The 16807-nt window shown below is 33.5% G+C and overlaps 2 protein-coding genes across 2 annotated transcripts in view; both read right to left on the minus strand.

Moving 5' to 3' along the window:
* Positions 1 to 16807, minus strand: part of LOC143045918 (uncharacterized) — a 28231-nt gene that overhangs the window by 4209 nt on the left and 7215 nt on the right. The window contains exons 5-6 of the mRNA XM_076218763.1: positions 16387 to 16609; positions 15882 to 16090 (exon numbers count right to left, since the gene is read on the minus strand). Of these exons, the coding sequence (XP_076074878.1) occupies positions 15882 to 16090; positions 16387 to 16609 (432 nt within the window). The remainder of the gene's footprint in view (positions 1 to 15881; positions 16091 to 16386; positions 16610 to 16807) is intronic.
* Positions 188 to 8700, minus strand: LOC143046443 (uncharacterized). Its single transcript, XM_076219605.1, has 5 exons — positions 3701 to 8700; positions 3334 to 3560; positions 3022 to 3168; positions 2221 to 2403; positions 188 to 246 (listed from the first exon to the last, which is right to left on the minus strand). The coding sequence occupies exons 1-5, from the start codon at positions 8584 to 8586 to the stop codon at positions 188 to 190; spliced, it is 5502 nt and encodes a 1833-aa protein (XP_076075720.1). The 5' UTR covers positions 8587 to 8700.

The following is a 16807-nucleotide window of genomic DNA, read 5'->3' on the forward strand; positions in this document are numbered from 1 at the left end:
AGCATAGACCCTGACATTACATTATACCAGAACTTTTCTTCGAGCTATTTCTTATAATATAAATGTTTTTAAAAAATTTGCTTGCTTTAAAAAAAAAAAGGTTATTGCTAACATTTAAACCTGTTTTATAACTGCTTATATACTAAATACTTTTAACTGTATTAAAACATGTATATCGTGAAGTGATTTATTTTTCTACAATTATTTTAACAACATGAAGATCATTCATCTTATCTGATACTTGTACTATTAAATTATCAAGATTATATCACAGCCATCACTATATGCTACAAATTGATCAATCAACTACAAATATCAAAGAATTTAAAAATAAAACACAAATGATACCTCAATTATTGTTCTTAAAACATTTCAAAATGTTTCAATAAAAATTATTCAACATTTATTCTAATGGACCAAAAAATATATCCTAGATTCTCATCCCCTTTATACATGTACCCAATTTTTCCAGCCTTCACAATAAATTATTTAGATTTTTTGTCACATTTTCTTATAAAACTTAAGTATGTTTGAAAGCAGTATTAATGGTAATGGTCCTTTTGGCTCCAGATGTAGCAAAATTTTGAAATGTGGATTATTTCTTTGTGTGATATATAATATTTGATATAAACATGTTTAACAAAATATAATAATCTTGGTTTTCAGAGGCCAATTATGCCCCTTACCATTCATACTCTTTTAACTGTATTGTCAGTTCCTTCCACAATTACACAGGCAAATTTTGTTCACGTGAATTTTATGTGAATTTAATTTTCACTTGAAATTCATGTGATGAATTGAGCTTATACATGAAATTCGTGTGAACTCATTTCATTTGAGTTTCACATGAATATCATTTACATGAATTTGTTTTGATGTGAAATTCACATGAATTTTTTCACGTGAATTTCACAATCATTTCATGTGAATTTCACATGAATTTGTGTGAAATTCACATGAACAAAATTTGTCTGTGACCCCATGCAACCTTTATAAGATGGTGAGGGGAACCCATGAGCAAAAATAACCCCTCTTTGGACATTTAAGGTTGTTCTATTGAACAAACTTAAATGTCCAAAAAAATGTGGTGGGTTTTACACTTCTTACTTTAATATGTTTAATGTAACTGAACTGTAACATAAATAATCTGATGGTCGGACCAATAGGCATCAAGAATATCTGTCTCATAATGAAAAATTTTATCAATATTTAGGAAAATATGATCTAATAATGTTGTGTATAATCTGGTAGGCTTAGTAAGAATTTGGGAGCACATAAATGTGTCCAACATAAAGTTCAGGAAATTATCATGTCCAGATAGCAAATCAAAGTTAAAATCTCCCATTATAATTAAATTTGAGTGTTGTAAATCCAAAGTAGGAGCAAGATCATAGAGGAAAGCTGTCTTCAAATCTTTAAGGGAACATTCTGATGCTCTGTAGACAAACACTACTTGGAAGAGTCCTTTGTTAGGCACAATTATTTCCACTAGTAGAAATTCTAATGTAGGTGTTGAATAAGGCAATTGTCTTTGAAGTAAACAGCCATTTTTCAAGAATACAACAAGTCCATGTGGAGGTCTAGTATTTGGATGTTTTTGATTTTGATCAACTCGAATAGGTGTTTGAAATCCAGGAAATAAGTAATTTTCGTTGCAATCTGAAGGAATTAACCTTGATTCTGCGATACCAATGACATCAGCATCCATAATGCTGGGATCTGCTCTAATGTCTTCGTGATGCAAATGCATAGATCTCGAATTGTTAAAAACCACCTTGAAATTTTCACTTGGCAAAGAATACAGTGGTTTGAAACACAATGAAAGGACCGCCTCAGATTTCAATCTCTCAACTTCATCCTTGACACAGTCAGACACAGCAATATTTTTTCGATTCAAGTTAAGTATTTGCAATCCTGATAAAGTTGTTACTCTGCTTAAAGCAACATAATGAATATGAGGAATCTTCCCTTTGCATTTAGAATCAAGACTCACAACTACTTCTTTTAAAGTATCACCTTGTGACTTGTGGATTGTTTTTCCAGCAGCAGGTCGAAGAGGCATCTGGATTCGTTCAAAATTTTTGTATCTATAACTAAATGATCTCTTAATATCAAAAACTGGTGTCCATCTTTTGTCAATATTTTGACTGTACAAGTGGCTATACTTTTTTCTTGTATTTGTTCCAATTTTCTCATCATTAAATTTGACCCATACTATACTTGGTCTTTGCGATTTCGTCTTGTACTCAAATAATTTCACCTGACAAGATGAACCATTGGTGAGACCATCTGTTACTTCAATGTTAGCTGTTAGATCATATTTCATTCCAATAGCTAGCTCCACTTCTTTGGCTAAATTGGCTGTGTCAGACTGCTTTCCAGGTAAAGAACTGATCAATTTTGCTTTAATAGGAGGGGAAAAGTCTCCAACTACGGTGTCTACAGCTTTTACACTTACTTTCTCAGATGTCAAATTTGTTATAAACTTGTTGTTAAATTTATCAACAAGATCATTTTGTACAAATAAGTGTGTACTGTTTTTATTGTATGATTGATCTTCAATCCGGACAGTCCTTGTATCAAGAATAGCAAAATCATTGTCATTGAGATTATTAAGTCTCAACCTATTCAACAACTCTGCAAACTCTATATCATCTTTTTGTCTCATTATCTGTGTAAGTTCATGAACCTTAAATAACTCCTTCCACAAATTAGGAGAAAGAGCAGATATGCCTTTGTTAAGATCTTGAAAAATCCAACCATCAAATACTGGCTTCAGTTGAAAGAAGTCTCCAATTGCAATCACACTTACACCTCCAAATATCTGGTTGCTGCCTTTGATTTTCTTTAATCTAGCATCCAAAAGGGAGAACATTTTGTTTCCAACCATTGAGATTTCGTCAATCATTACAACTGATAAATTTCTATATTTCATTCTTAGAGTATTTAGAACATCACATGACAGAGATTGATTTAATCCTTTATTGGGCTGTATTTGAAAAGCATTATGTATGGTCAAACCATTAATATTATAGGCTGCTTTTCCCGTTGGAGCACATAACAGAATTCTTATATCATCAGGATCTTCACCTTCGGTGGAACACAAATGTCTATGCAGTGCTTGAAATAGAGCTTTGACTACTACAGATTTTCCTACACCTGCACCACCTGTCAAGAACAGATACAATGGGTCACATTTTCTTTTAATCCATGTGAGTACATGAAGGAAAAATTCTCTTTGTTTATTATTTAAAGACCGTATGAGCTTGTAATAGTCATCATCTTCAATGCGATTGGCATGACTTTTTACATCTATTATTCTAGCTGCTACACCAACTTCTTCTGAAATATCATAATGTCTATGTTCTGTTGGTCTATCTGGGTTGAAATGTACATACTGATCTGCCTCTGTTGACCCTTCTTCAACATCTTCAAGCTCTACTTGCTGAGTTCCAGGAGCTATTTCATCATATTGATGGCAATCATTCTCTGCTTCCTCAATGGCTTTGTCAAGTTTTTCAACATTATGTTCATACTGTTTGGCTTTACTCTCTACTATTCTTCGAACAGAATTGTACATACTTTCATACGTTTCGTTTGTTCCCTTTAGATCAGATTGTTCATTTCTCCAAGGATAGAACAGTAGCAATCGTTCCCTGTAAAAATTTTCGGATCTGTTTTTCTATTGTATCGGACATACCTAATCACTTTTTGTGATTTTCTTTGTCGAATGATTATGCCATTTTTAAGAGTAATTTTTATTTTTTTATGATTCTCATTTGACATTTCTAGCTCATCTTCAGTTTCAGACTCATTCTCTGACTCACTTTTGTTTTGTTCGTCATCTGAAGCAGGAAATTTCACTTCAAGTTGAGATATGTAGTCTGCAAGACACCAGTTTTGTAGAAGTGCTGGTCTTTTTGAATAACGTTTGATGTCATTGTTTGACTCTACATCAGTAGAATCAGGGGATAATTTTTCAAGCTCTGATGTTTGTTTTAGCAAGAAAGTTCTCTTGTCAGGTGGAGAAGTGTTTATGAATACTACATGTCTGGTAGCTTTTGTCAGAGGCATTTGTAGCAATAAATACACAGCTTCTTGAGCACAGGTTTCGACTGAATTTGTAAAATAATTTCCAATGTGCCTAACTTGTCGCTTGAGGTCCAAATTTCCTTCTCTAGCTTCCTTTGCAGCTTGGTCTAGCAATCCACTCATTCCCTTTTGAGACTTGCTTATATATGAAACAATGTATACAGCACATGCATATGGATCTAGGACAAACTGCAAATCATGATTTGCTTTCCATGCCGGTAATAATGCTTTCATGTATGGATTTACACGAACTTCACTTGGCTTTCTTTTAAGGAACACTTTTGCACTAGATAGATTGCTTCTGATTGCTTTAATATAATCCTCTCGACTTAACTGTAATACATTGTTAAGAAGCTCATCAAAAGTAATATCTTCAACATTATCCATTGTATAAAGTGAATCGACCTTGGTTTGGACTTCTTTATAAATTGCCTTGTATTTATCAATATCTTCATCTAATGGTTCTAAAATTACTGTCTCATCCAAAGGTGGCAAAGGAAACCCAAAGCGACATATTGGCCGACCTTTAGTTCTGCAAGTCTTTGAATGTTTGTGAACTTGTAAACTAACCAAATCAGATGGAGCAGATGATAATGAACAACTTACATATTTGTCAATAAACTGAACGAGGTCTTCATTTGAATCCTGTTCATAAATTGGAGCATTTTCAATCCATATCAACATGTGAATGTGGGGTGACCCTCTTTGTTGAAATTCAACACGATAGAAATAATCAATCACTTTCCCAATAGGGTCATGATCACTCTGTAAAACTGTCTTGATGAATTGTTGGACACGATAATCAAAAAACCTAGAGCATGTGACAGGATCTTTCTGTACTAGTCTGGACTTTGTATTCCAGTCCATTTGATCCAATTCATCATCAGAATAATATTTACCATCATTCAACTTTCCAAGAATTCTAAGTAAATCCTTCCAATTTGTATCTGCTGAAGAAAAGGAACCAAACCATGTCGGTAAACCTAACTGTCTGATCATTGCAAATACATCTTTCTTTCTCTTCTCAAGGTAAACAGGAGAGTTTCTAAGTGATCTGAAAATGTAATATCCTTCATCTAACTTTACTATATCATTCACAGTTGAAGGGTTCAAAAAGTCTCTTACTGTCCATTTTTTCCCTTCTGATTTGCATCTACGTAAGGCAAGATTTACTCTATCATTTATATGTTTCATTTGTATTTTCTTTAATTTGAAAAACAAATTTGGTACTGACTGTGCAACTCTTCTGTCTACAGATCTCAGTTCCCACTTTACAATATCTGAATAATGCACAGAAACTAATCTTTCTTTGCTATCTGGTCTGCGTTGTCCACAAAATATACTTGGGAATGCTAAATACTCAGCATCTGTGTCATTGTACAAACTCAATGGTCTCTGCCCTTCACCAGGAGCAAAAACATACTGAGAACTGCCTGTGTCACTGGTCTCATCGAACACTTCGTCTAAAAGCGTGTCAGTATTTCCTGCATGGAGTTCCTCCTCATTGATTTCATCAAATTTATCACCTGTGCTTGTTTCTTCATCTTCATTGCTGGTATTATTGGCTACTTCACTTTCATCATTGTTTTGTACAGCAGTGATTTCTCTTATCCAGTTTTGATCTATTTGTACACCAGAGGTTTTGTACAAGTCACTATTCTGCATAAGATAATGCAATGCACAAAGTACAGCAAATGGCCTAACATTCTCACTGAAATCACATTTGTTATATGACAGTTTTTTTTTCAGTTTTATTGGTATTGTACCTGATTTCTCCAGAGTATGAGGAAGGGAATTAATTGTAGGTTGTACATCGACAGGTACATTTACTACATTTCCTTTGACTGAAAGTTGACCTCCTCGTGGTAACAACCGAATTTGCATAAATGGTATTCTTAATGACAATAACCTTTCTTCTAATGGATACAGATTCAATTCTATTGGTTTTACTGGAAATCCCATTTTATTTGCAACAGAAAGCCTTGGTATTTTATTTTGTCTTATAGATTGTAAACATGTATTGCAAATCCATTCAATATTGTTGACAGATTTTCTATCAGTAAAACATTGCTTCAAATCACCCTTAACTGTCTGCTTTATTCTACAAGCATTAACAACTGAATTACTAAACCATGTCTGAGTACATGATGTGCACAGGTAAGTCGGACCTTCAATAATGTTTTTAGAAAATATATCAATGCATTGTTCAAGAGAAGAGCCTTGCTGTTTTTGTTTCTTTAATTTTGATTCATGACAGGCAAATTCTTCTGCCTTCCTCTTTTGACTCTTAACTGATCTATCATAGTTTCTAATCTTGGATCGATCTCTATTTCTAGAAGCTTGTTTACATAATCTTTCTTTTTCATTCACTTGGTCATCCTTTCTAGCTTTTCGCTTGGCATCTAATTCTTTCTGTCTGACTTCATCATCCCTTCTCATTTTTCGCTTGGCATCTAGTTCTTTCTGTCTGACTTCATCATCCCTTCTCGTTTTTCGCTTGGCATCTAGTTCTTTCTGTCTGACTTCATCATCCCTTCTCGTTTTTCGCTTAGCATCTAGTTCTTTCTGTCTGACTTCATCATCTCTTCTCGTTTTTCGCTTGGCATCTACTGCTTTCTGTCTGACCTCATCATCCTTTCTCGTTTTTCGCTTGGCATCTAGTTCTTTTTGTCTGACTTCATCATCCCTTCTCGTGTTTCGCTTGGCATCTAGTTCTTTCTGTCTGACTTCATCATCCCTTCTCGTTTTTCGCTTGGCATCTAGTTCTTTCTGTCTGACTTCATCATCCCTTCTCGTTTTTCGCTTAGCATCTAGTTCTTTCTGTCTGACTTCATCATCTCTTCTCGTTTTTCGCTTGGCATCTACTGCTTTCTGTCTGACTTCATCATCCTTTCTCGTTTTTCGCTTGGCATCTAGTTCTTTTTGTCTGACTTCATCATCCCTTCTCGTGTTTCGCTTGGCATCTAGTTCTTTCTGTCTGACTTCATCATCCCTTCTCGTTTTTCGCTTGGCATCTAGTTCTTTCTGTCTGACTTCATCATCCCTTCTCGTTTTTCGCTTGGCATCTAGTTCTTTCTGTCTGACTTCATCATCTTCTCTAGCCTTTTGTTTAGCATTAAGCTCTCTTTGGTGTATGTATGGATCTTCCCTTCTTCTTTGCATGTATGTTTTCATATATACCTTACGTTTATCACATTCGTCTGTCAGGGCTTTGGTCGAAATTTGAATTATATTTCTACGATTTTGATCTTTAAAATAACTATTAATCTGCCTCTGAAGTACTAATGAGTTGTCCATGTCAATTAACTTCACTGGAAGAATTTCATACTGTGACTGTAAATCAATATGCATGCTTGTGTAGTGAGAGTACATATAATTCACCAGACTTTGGATGTCTCTGAATCCTATGAGTATTGACATGCCTTTAGACTCTCGTGGCTCATATAAACCAGACTTGTCATGTGAATGAGAGTCAAAGAAAAAATAAGTATCGTTGTCAAAATAAACACCAGAACATATAGCGCCTATCATAACTAAAGCAGCCTTAGCCTTTTCAAATGCTTCTACAAGGGCTTCTTGTAATGTAAGGAAGTCATTTGTTGAATCAAATTGAACAGCAGTACCAAACAAGACATTTTTTCTTTCCACTATAATTTTTTGTCCTCTAATTTCAAAGACATTTGGAATTTCGTTTAAAGTCAATAACATGTTTCTAAATCTACCTTCCTGTTTGAGATTCTGCACAGTTTTGAGATAAACTTGATCTCCTATTTCTAAAATATCATCTAAGTTATACTGTTGGTCATCTATATTCTTAGTTGCAAAGGCCAAATAAATTAAACAATTGCACGTGCATTGATTTCCTCTAGTAAAATTGGAAAAACGACCATCAAATTGATCAAAACTTCCAAAAGTCAACGTAACATTATCAAAAATATGAAGAGCATTTATTACTGAGTAGTTCATAGGTGTATCATTCGCATATTCTTTAGTATTTTTACTTTTAGTATCAGTAAGAATAGTTCTTGTTTTCCCACAAGGGGCATAATTTGCAATCTGTTCAGTTTTCCTACAAGAGGTGAAATGTACAATCTGCTCAGTTTTCCCATAAGGGGCATGCTCAGTTTTTCTGTTTTTAGGGAGGACAGACTCCTCAGGCTCATTTTCAATAGTATTCCCACAAGGGGCATTTGTTTTTCTGTTTTTATAAATGAGGGCAGACTCCTCCTCTCTGTCATCTACTGAGTGTTGGTCACCAGTCTTCGTCATTGGATTGGCAGCCCCCATGATGGCTTTGGAACGTTTCCAGTTCTTTCTTCTAGGCATCTTGAATGACTGCGAAATCACAAAAGAATGTGTAAAAATCATCAAATGAACAAGAGAACTTTCGAACATAGGCATCCTCAAGTTGGAACTCTGTTGTATGTGGGGACAAGAAACTGATTTGTTATTTATTGCTTTCATGAACTCTGTTTTTGTTGAAGCTAGGAGCATCTGTAACTTTGACACTAACAGTGTACATGTAATCAATCATCATGCACCTAAGACTTCTAATACAGACTGAAATAATACTCACATGTGTATTTCATGTTGGTAAATATTTTTTGTATAAATTACAATTTTTTCTTTGAGCAAACGTTATTTTTTTCGAAATGCACTCTTGTTTCAGTTTAATAAAAATATTTAGGATTATCCTTTAATGTTATGAACTTGAAGTGTTTCATATATATATATAAAAATAGAAGACACTTACGGCACTGAATTATCTACTTTTTACATTTACACATAATAAACTCTGGCCAAAGTCGTTTCTTACTTAATCAGATGTTCATTCTGATTCTTTCAACAAGATCATTAATGTGCCTTAGTAATCGTTATCAGGCATATACAAGAGCTTGGAAAAATATCAAATGCAAATGTTTCTTTTGGGTTAAATTTGTACAACACTGAATATTGTATTCATTCAGTCTATAAAACTTTTAAAAGACCTAGAATAAATAGATTATCTAATAACCAACAAGATTTTGCAATGGACGAAATGACGAATTCCTGTGAACAGTATGATTTCTATCATATCTTATATACAACAACTTTACATCACTATATCATGTATACAAACAATTGGCAAGGTCTTTTAGCCACTCTAGATTTCAAGTGCTGTACCTAAAACAACTCTAATACACATGAAATCTCGAGTTGATTTTGACCAGTCGGAACTACTATTTTTGTAATGTTGCACACTACAAATAACTAAGTTATTGTGTTCTGATTACATTTTGGAACTTTTTAATGCAAAATGCAGCTTTATCAAACAATTTAAAAATGAAACATAACACAGTTTGTTTTATAAGACTTGGTTGCAATTAATAAAAATTAAAAACAATGCATATAACATTCAGAAGTAGGATAATTTGCCTTAACTCATTATACCCCCCATGAAGCAAACAAAATCGCTGGAGTCTAGATACCATTAAAGGAAAGCTGCCTTTAAAAACATGCACTACATTGTAAATGTACATGAACTGCATAAAAATACAGATATACTGCATATTGCTCTTATTTCTATTTCTTGTAAATGTACACGAACTGCATAAAAATACAGATATACTCCATATTGCTCTTATTTCTATTTCTAGAGAAATCCAAAAACTAACATACATGTATAGTGCATTGTGTAATATAATTTTGGCATAAAATTTTGAATTGTGGTGATTTTATTCTTATCAATTCAATTTATGTATGGATAATCATTCACTATAGCGCTTGTATTTGTGAAAAAACAAAAATGTGTCCAAAGTACACGGATGCCCCACTCGCACTATCATTTTCCATGTTCAATGGACCGTGGAATTGGATAAAAAAAATATAATTAGGCCTTAAAATTAGAAAGATAATATTATAGGGAACATGTGTACTTAGTTTCAAGTTGATTGGACTTCAACTTAACCAAAAACTACCTTGACCAAAAACTTTAACCTGAAACATGCACTTTCATTTTCTATGTTCAGTGGACCGTGAAATTGTGGTCAAAAGTTTAATTTGGCTTTAATATAAGAAAGATCATATCATAAGGAACATGTGCACTAAGTTTCAAGTTGATTGAACTTCAACTTCATCAAAAACTACCTTGACCAAAAACTTTAACCTAAAGCGGGACAGACGGACGAACGAACAGACGGACGGACGCACAGACCAGAAAACATAATGCCCCTCTACTATCGTAGGTGGGGCATAAAGATTGAACATTTGATCTTGTTTATTATGCTCAGGGGACAAAGAAAATATATCTGGACACTTCAACTTCACCAAAAACTACCTTGACCAAAAACTTTAACCTGAAGCGGGACAGACAGACGAACGAACAGACAGACAAAGGAACGGACGCACAGACCAGAAAACATAATGCCCCTCTACTATCGTAGGTGGGGCATAAAAATTGAAGATTTGATCTTGTTTATTATGCCTAGGGGACAAAGAACATATATAGGAACAATGGTACCACAGTCGTTTTTCTAAGGGGCTGCATAAGCCAATTTCCAAACCGTTGTTTGGTGTCTATTTACATCTGATTTTTTCTTTTATATATATTTTTGTTTGTAAGTACATCTTGTGGCAGTTTGCTATGCATTCTAACCAAAATAAAATAGTAAAAATTTGCATTTGTTTTCTCCTTGTCAGAAAATGAAAATGAGTGATTAAAATTATGACTAAACAAACAATAAAACTTGAAACATTTTTACATCTTTTGGTGTTTATTTTATAAAAATCGGTCTTGTAGTTACTTGGCAATATTTTTTTAAAAAAACATCGATTTTGGTTGAAATGATAGGACATTTTTTGAGTGGGAACTCAATCTTGTCCAATTACTGTATAGTCTAAGCACTTGTTTCATGAGCTTGAGTACGCTTATTTTATCAAGAACAATTATTGTTCTTAATAAAATAATATTTGCGAACGTCTTGTCCAGGAAATGCAAACCAAATGACATCTGACAGAGATATACAAAAAATAACGTACACGCGTGCTTCCAATGTTTTAATTATTTTTCCTGAATATAAGAGAACTAGCGGTGAAATCGAAACAAAAAGTCTTTATATGGGGACGAAGTCCCCAATAACAGTAGAAAATTCAAAAAAAAAAAAAAAAATCGGGAAAATTTCCCGAATTTTTCATTGTACTAATGAACTCAAAATCATTCAATTTTTTTATGTCATGTTTTGGAATCCCGGACCTGCGCAGAAATCTACAATGCACTTCCTTTTTCTGATTTTGTTTGTATGAATCTTTGAGTAAAATATATATTTACCAGTTTATTATAAATAGGAAGGAACGCAATACCAATTTAAATAAAACCTTGATATGAAAAAAACGTTACCTGATGATAGCGTTTCTTTGTTTACATTGCATATGACGTCATAACTTAAACAACGTCACAACTGAAATCCCTACTGTAACAACAGAACAAAAATCGGAAACGTTACGGTATTTCCGTTTCTTTTTTTAACAAATATTTAAGTTACAAAAAAAAATTCATACAGACTTCGTCCCCATTTACAGGTAATGCCTGCCTCATATTATATCGATGGAGAAACAATACCAACAATGCTGGATGAACAACAACACTAAGATTTACTAATATTAAGGAAAATATTTTCAACAGGCTGAATGCAGTAATATTTCTTACCATCAAGTTACGGAAAGACTGTTTCCGGTCGGTCACACTAAAAACAACCCGGACGCGTCCGAGAGCGCCGGAGAGAAATACAAGTTCTACCATGTATACACGTTTCCTTCTAATATAATATGCATACAAGAAGAGCGGCAGTACGTTATTTTTATTATATTATAGTTACAATAAAAGAATTTTAACAATAAAATTGTTATTGTTACATTATAAAATTGTTATTCTTTCGAATTTCTTCATTCATGATTTGGATTTATTCCACTGCTGAGAAGGGGCAAGAGGCTCCAATAACAGCAAAACAGTTAAATGATTTCATTAATAACAGTTAGGCATGGACCATTTAACTTGTAGGGGGGCATGGTTTTTTTTCTGGTCAGAATATTTTCTATTTTTTGGAAGTAACACAACAAATTATTTTTTTTGCAAATTGCAAATTGAAAATTTCAGGACAGGTAGACCTTAACCTAATAAATATTTTAACTTCTAGTCTTATTTGCTCTAAATGCTGGAGTTTTTTTTAGATATAAGCCAAAAACTGCATTTTACCCTGTGTTCTATTTTTAGCCATGACGGCCATGTTTTTAGACAAAATAGAAAATAAAACACAAACTTTATTTTATACACCCTACTGATCATTCAGTTGAAGTTTTGTTGAATTTGGTTGAGTAGTTTTAGAGGAGAAGATTTTTTAAAGTTAGCAAATATGATGAACAAATTGTGAAAAAATTGTCATTAAAGGACAATAACCCCTTAAGGGGTCAATTGACAATTTTGGTCATAATTAACTTATTTGTAGATCTTACTTTGCTGATCATTTTTGCTGTTTACAGTTTTTCTTTATCTATAATGATATTCAAGATAATGACCAAAAACTGCAAAATTTCCTTAAAATTACCAATTAAGTGGCAGCAACCCAACAATGGTTTGTTTGATTCGTATAAATATTTCAGGGCTGATAGATCTTGACCTAATGAACATTTTTACCCCACGTCAGATTTGCTCTAAATGCTTTCGTTTTTGAGATATAAGCCAAAAACTGCATTGGACCCCTATGTTCTATTTAAAGTAAGGGCGGCCATGTTTTTTGACGGATCAAAAATCGAAGCACACACTTTGTGCAGGATAATCTAAGGAACTATCATGCTAAGTTTCATCCAAATCCATTCAGTAGTTTCAGAGGAGAAGATTTTTTAAAGTTAGCAAATATGATGAACAAATTGTGAAAAATTGTCATTAAAGGACATTTACCCCTTAAGGGGTCAATTGACAATTTTGGTCATATTAACCTATTTGTAGATCTTACTTTGCTGATCATTTTGCTGTTTACAGTTTATCTTTATCTATAATGATATTCAAGATAATGACCAAAAACTGCAAAATTTCCTTAAAATTACCAATTAAGTGGCAGCAACCCAACAATGGTTTGTTTGATTCGTCTGAAAATTTCAGGGCTGATAAATCTTGACCTAATGAACATTTTTACCCCACGTCAGATTTGCTCTAAATGCTTTCGTTTTTGAGATATAAGCCAAAAACTGCATTGGACCCCTATGTTCTATTTAAAGTAAGGGCGGCCATGTTTTTTGACGGATCAAAAATCGAAGCACACACTTTGTGCAGGATAATCTAAGGAACTATCATGCTAAGTTTCATCCAAATCCATTCAGTAGTTTCAGAGGAGAAGATTTTTTAAAGTTAGCAAATATGATGAACAAATTGTGAAAAATTGTCATTAAAGGACATTTACCCCTTAAGGGGTCAATTGACAATTTTGGTCATATTAACCTATTTGTAGATCTTACTTTGCTGATCATTTTTGCTGTTTACAGTTTATCTTTATCTATAATGATATTCAAGATAATGACCAAAAACTGCAAAATTTCCTTAAAATTACCAATTAAGTGGCAGCAACCCAACAATGGTTTGTTTGATTCGTCTGAAAATTTCAGGGCTGATAGATCTTGACCTAATGAACATTTTTACCCCACGTCAGATTTCCTCTAAATGCTTTCGTTTTAGAGATATAAGCCAAAAACTGCATTTGACCCCTATGTTCTATTTAAAGTAAGGGCGGCCATGTTTTTTGACGGATCAAAAATCGAAGCACACACTTTGTGCAGGATAATCTAAGGAACTATCATGCTAAGTTTCATCCAAATCCATTCAGTAGTTTCAGAGGAGAAGATTTTTTAAAGTTAGCAAATATGATGAACAAATTGTGAAAAATTGTCATTAAAGGACATTTACCCCTTAAGGGGTCAATTGACAATTTTGGTCATATTAACCTATTTGTAGATCTTACTTTGCTGATCATTTTTGCTGTTTACAGTTTATCTTCATCTATAATAATATTCAAGATAATGACCAAAAACTGCAAAATTTCCTTAAAATTACCAATTAAGTGGCAGCAACCCAACAATGGTTTGTTTGATTCGTCTGAAAATTTCAGGGCTGATAGATCTTGACCTAATGAACATTTTTACCCCATGTCAGATTTGCTCTAAATGCTTCCGTTTTTGAGATATAAGCCAAAAACTGCATTTGACCCCTATGTTCTATTTTAAGTAACGGCAGCCATGTTTTTTGACGGATCAAAAATCGAAGCACACACTTTGTGCAGGATAATCTAAGGAACAATCATTTTAAGTTTCATTCAAATCCATTCAGTAGTTTCAGAGGAGAAGATGTTTGAAAAATTGTTAACGACGACGACGACGACGTCGACGACGACGACGACGGACGCCAAGTGATGAGAAAAGCTCACATGGCCTTTTAGGCCAGGTGAGCTAAAAAACCATATATTCAATTTTTGTTGAAATCAAACAAAGTTTTATTTTGGACCCCGATTTGGACCAACTTGAAAACTGGGCCTATAATCAAAAACCTAAATACATGTTTAGATTCAGCATATTAAGAACCCCAAGAATTCAATTGTTGTTAAAATCAAACAAAGTTTAATTTTGGACCACGATTTGGACCAACTTGAAATCTGGGCCCATTATCAAAAATCTAAGTACATGTTTAGATTCAGCATATCAAGAACCCCAAGAATTCAATTTTTGTTAAAATCAAACTAAGTTTCATTTTGGACCTTTGGACCTTGATGTAGAGACCAATTTGAAAACAGGTCCAAATATTAAGAATCTACATACACAGTTAGATTCGGCATATCAAAGAACCCCAATGATTCAATTTTTTATGAAATCAAACAAAGTTTAATTTGGACCCTTTGGGCCCCTAATTCCTAGCGTAAACCAAAAAAATGCTTATTTGGGCCCTAATTTCTAAACTGTTGGGACCAAAACTCCCAAAATCAATCCCTAGCTTCCTTTTGTGTTCATAAACCTTGTGTTTAAATTTCATAGATTTCTATTTACTTATACTTAAGTTATTGCATGAAAACCAAAAAAAATGCTTATTTGGGCCCTTTTTTGGCCCCTTATTCCTAAACTGTTGGGACCAAAACTCCCAAAATCAATGCCAAGCTTCCTTTTGTAGTCATAAACTTTGTGTTTAAATTTCAAAGATTTCTATTTACTTAAACTAAGGTTATAGTGCGATAGGACGATGAGGACGTCGATGAAGACGATGCCAACGTCATACCAATATACGACTGCAATTTTTTTTTGCGGTTGTATAAAAATACATGGAAGATTATTGTATTATCAATATCATATTTTAAGGTATGTATAACTTTTTTCATTAGAGCCCCACTGATGATTCTTGTATAGATGAAACACTTGTATGGCATACCATTTATAACCTGGTATTTGTAATGCTTTTTTTTCTCAATTATTGTTTAGTTTGACCCCTCTAAATTACTTAAACCTGTTCTTGTTAATTCATATCAGATTTTCAAACAATTTTTAGCTATATATATGTAAGACTCTGAACTGTGATGGTAATCCCAACCATGATGGTCACACTGAGGTGCGACGGTTGGATGCTGTAGTGCATTTTTTATCACACTGAAGTGAAATGGTGGTATTGTTACGCTATCCTGTTGATAGCTACGCCCAAGTGCAATGGTGGTAACCCTGAAGTTAGATGAATGGTCTACACTAATTATACATTGTATATTCTACTTATGACACAATGTACTTACTTTTCCTATCAGTTGGTTTATTTTCAGATTTAGATCTGTCTGCTGACCATATGATCATAACATAGAAAGCAAACAGCAGAGCAACACAAACTTCTGAGTGTAGTTTGTTGGTATCGTGGAGAGGATGGTAAATTGGTAAGAATTGTAAAACTCCTAATGGCATACCAAGAAGTCCAGTTAATACACATGTGATAAACTCCTTAGAAAAACTGAAATAAAAAAAATACTCTAGCTATTAATGGTATTTAGTTATTTGACAAGAAAGACAGATTTAACAATTGCGTGATACAGATCTATAATAAATGTCTAGACTTTTTTACTTAACAAAAGGCTCTACACATTAACTTGTACCTCACATATCATAGATTTAAAACAAAATAACATGTACACTGTGGTGATAGATTATATTCTCTTGCTACCATCTAAAATCGATTTTTCATGATTTATTAAATAGCAAATACCAAAATTTGAAGGATCAATAAAGAAAACTCAAAATCTTCCTCACCTTGATGAGACCCATTTTTCTGTTTGATTATCCAGAAGTTTTCTTATTCCATGGAAAACAAATGTGAATCCACATGCAAATGTTGCATGGAAGTAATAGCTTGTCCACGGCACCCAATAATGACGATCGTAAATGTTAGGATCAGTGTCATGCCAGGTCCACCATAACGACTTTATACCCATGATGTCATAAGGCAGGTCTATCAATACCACTGATACACCAACTGCAATATAAAACAAAGTAAGAACACAGGGTATGAGAAATAAATGTGATTACTATTGTGTCAAATCTCCCATTAAAAAATCGATTATTTCATGATTATTACTGCTTACATCAAATATTATGACAGCATAGAGATGAGAGAAATCAAAGCATCTTTTGCTCTTCTAGCAGATTATGATACACGAAAAAATCTTTGTAA

The sequence above is a fragment of the Mytilus galloprovincialis genome, chromosome 9 (assembly GCF_965363235.1).
Source record: "Mytilus galloprovincialis chromosome 9, xbMytGall1.hap1.1, whole genome shotgun sequence".
In the NCBI taxonomy this organism is placed as follows: domain Eukaryota; kingdom Metazoa; phylum Mollusca; class Bivalvia; order Mytilida; family Mytilidae; genus Mytilus; species Mytilus galloprovincialis.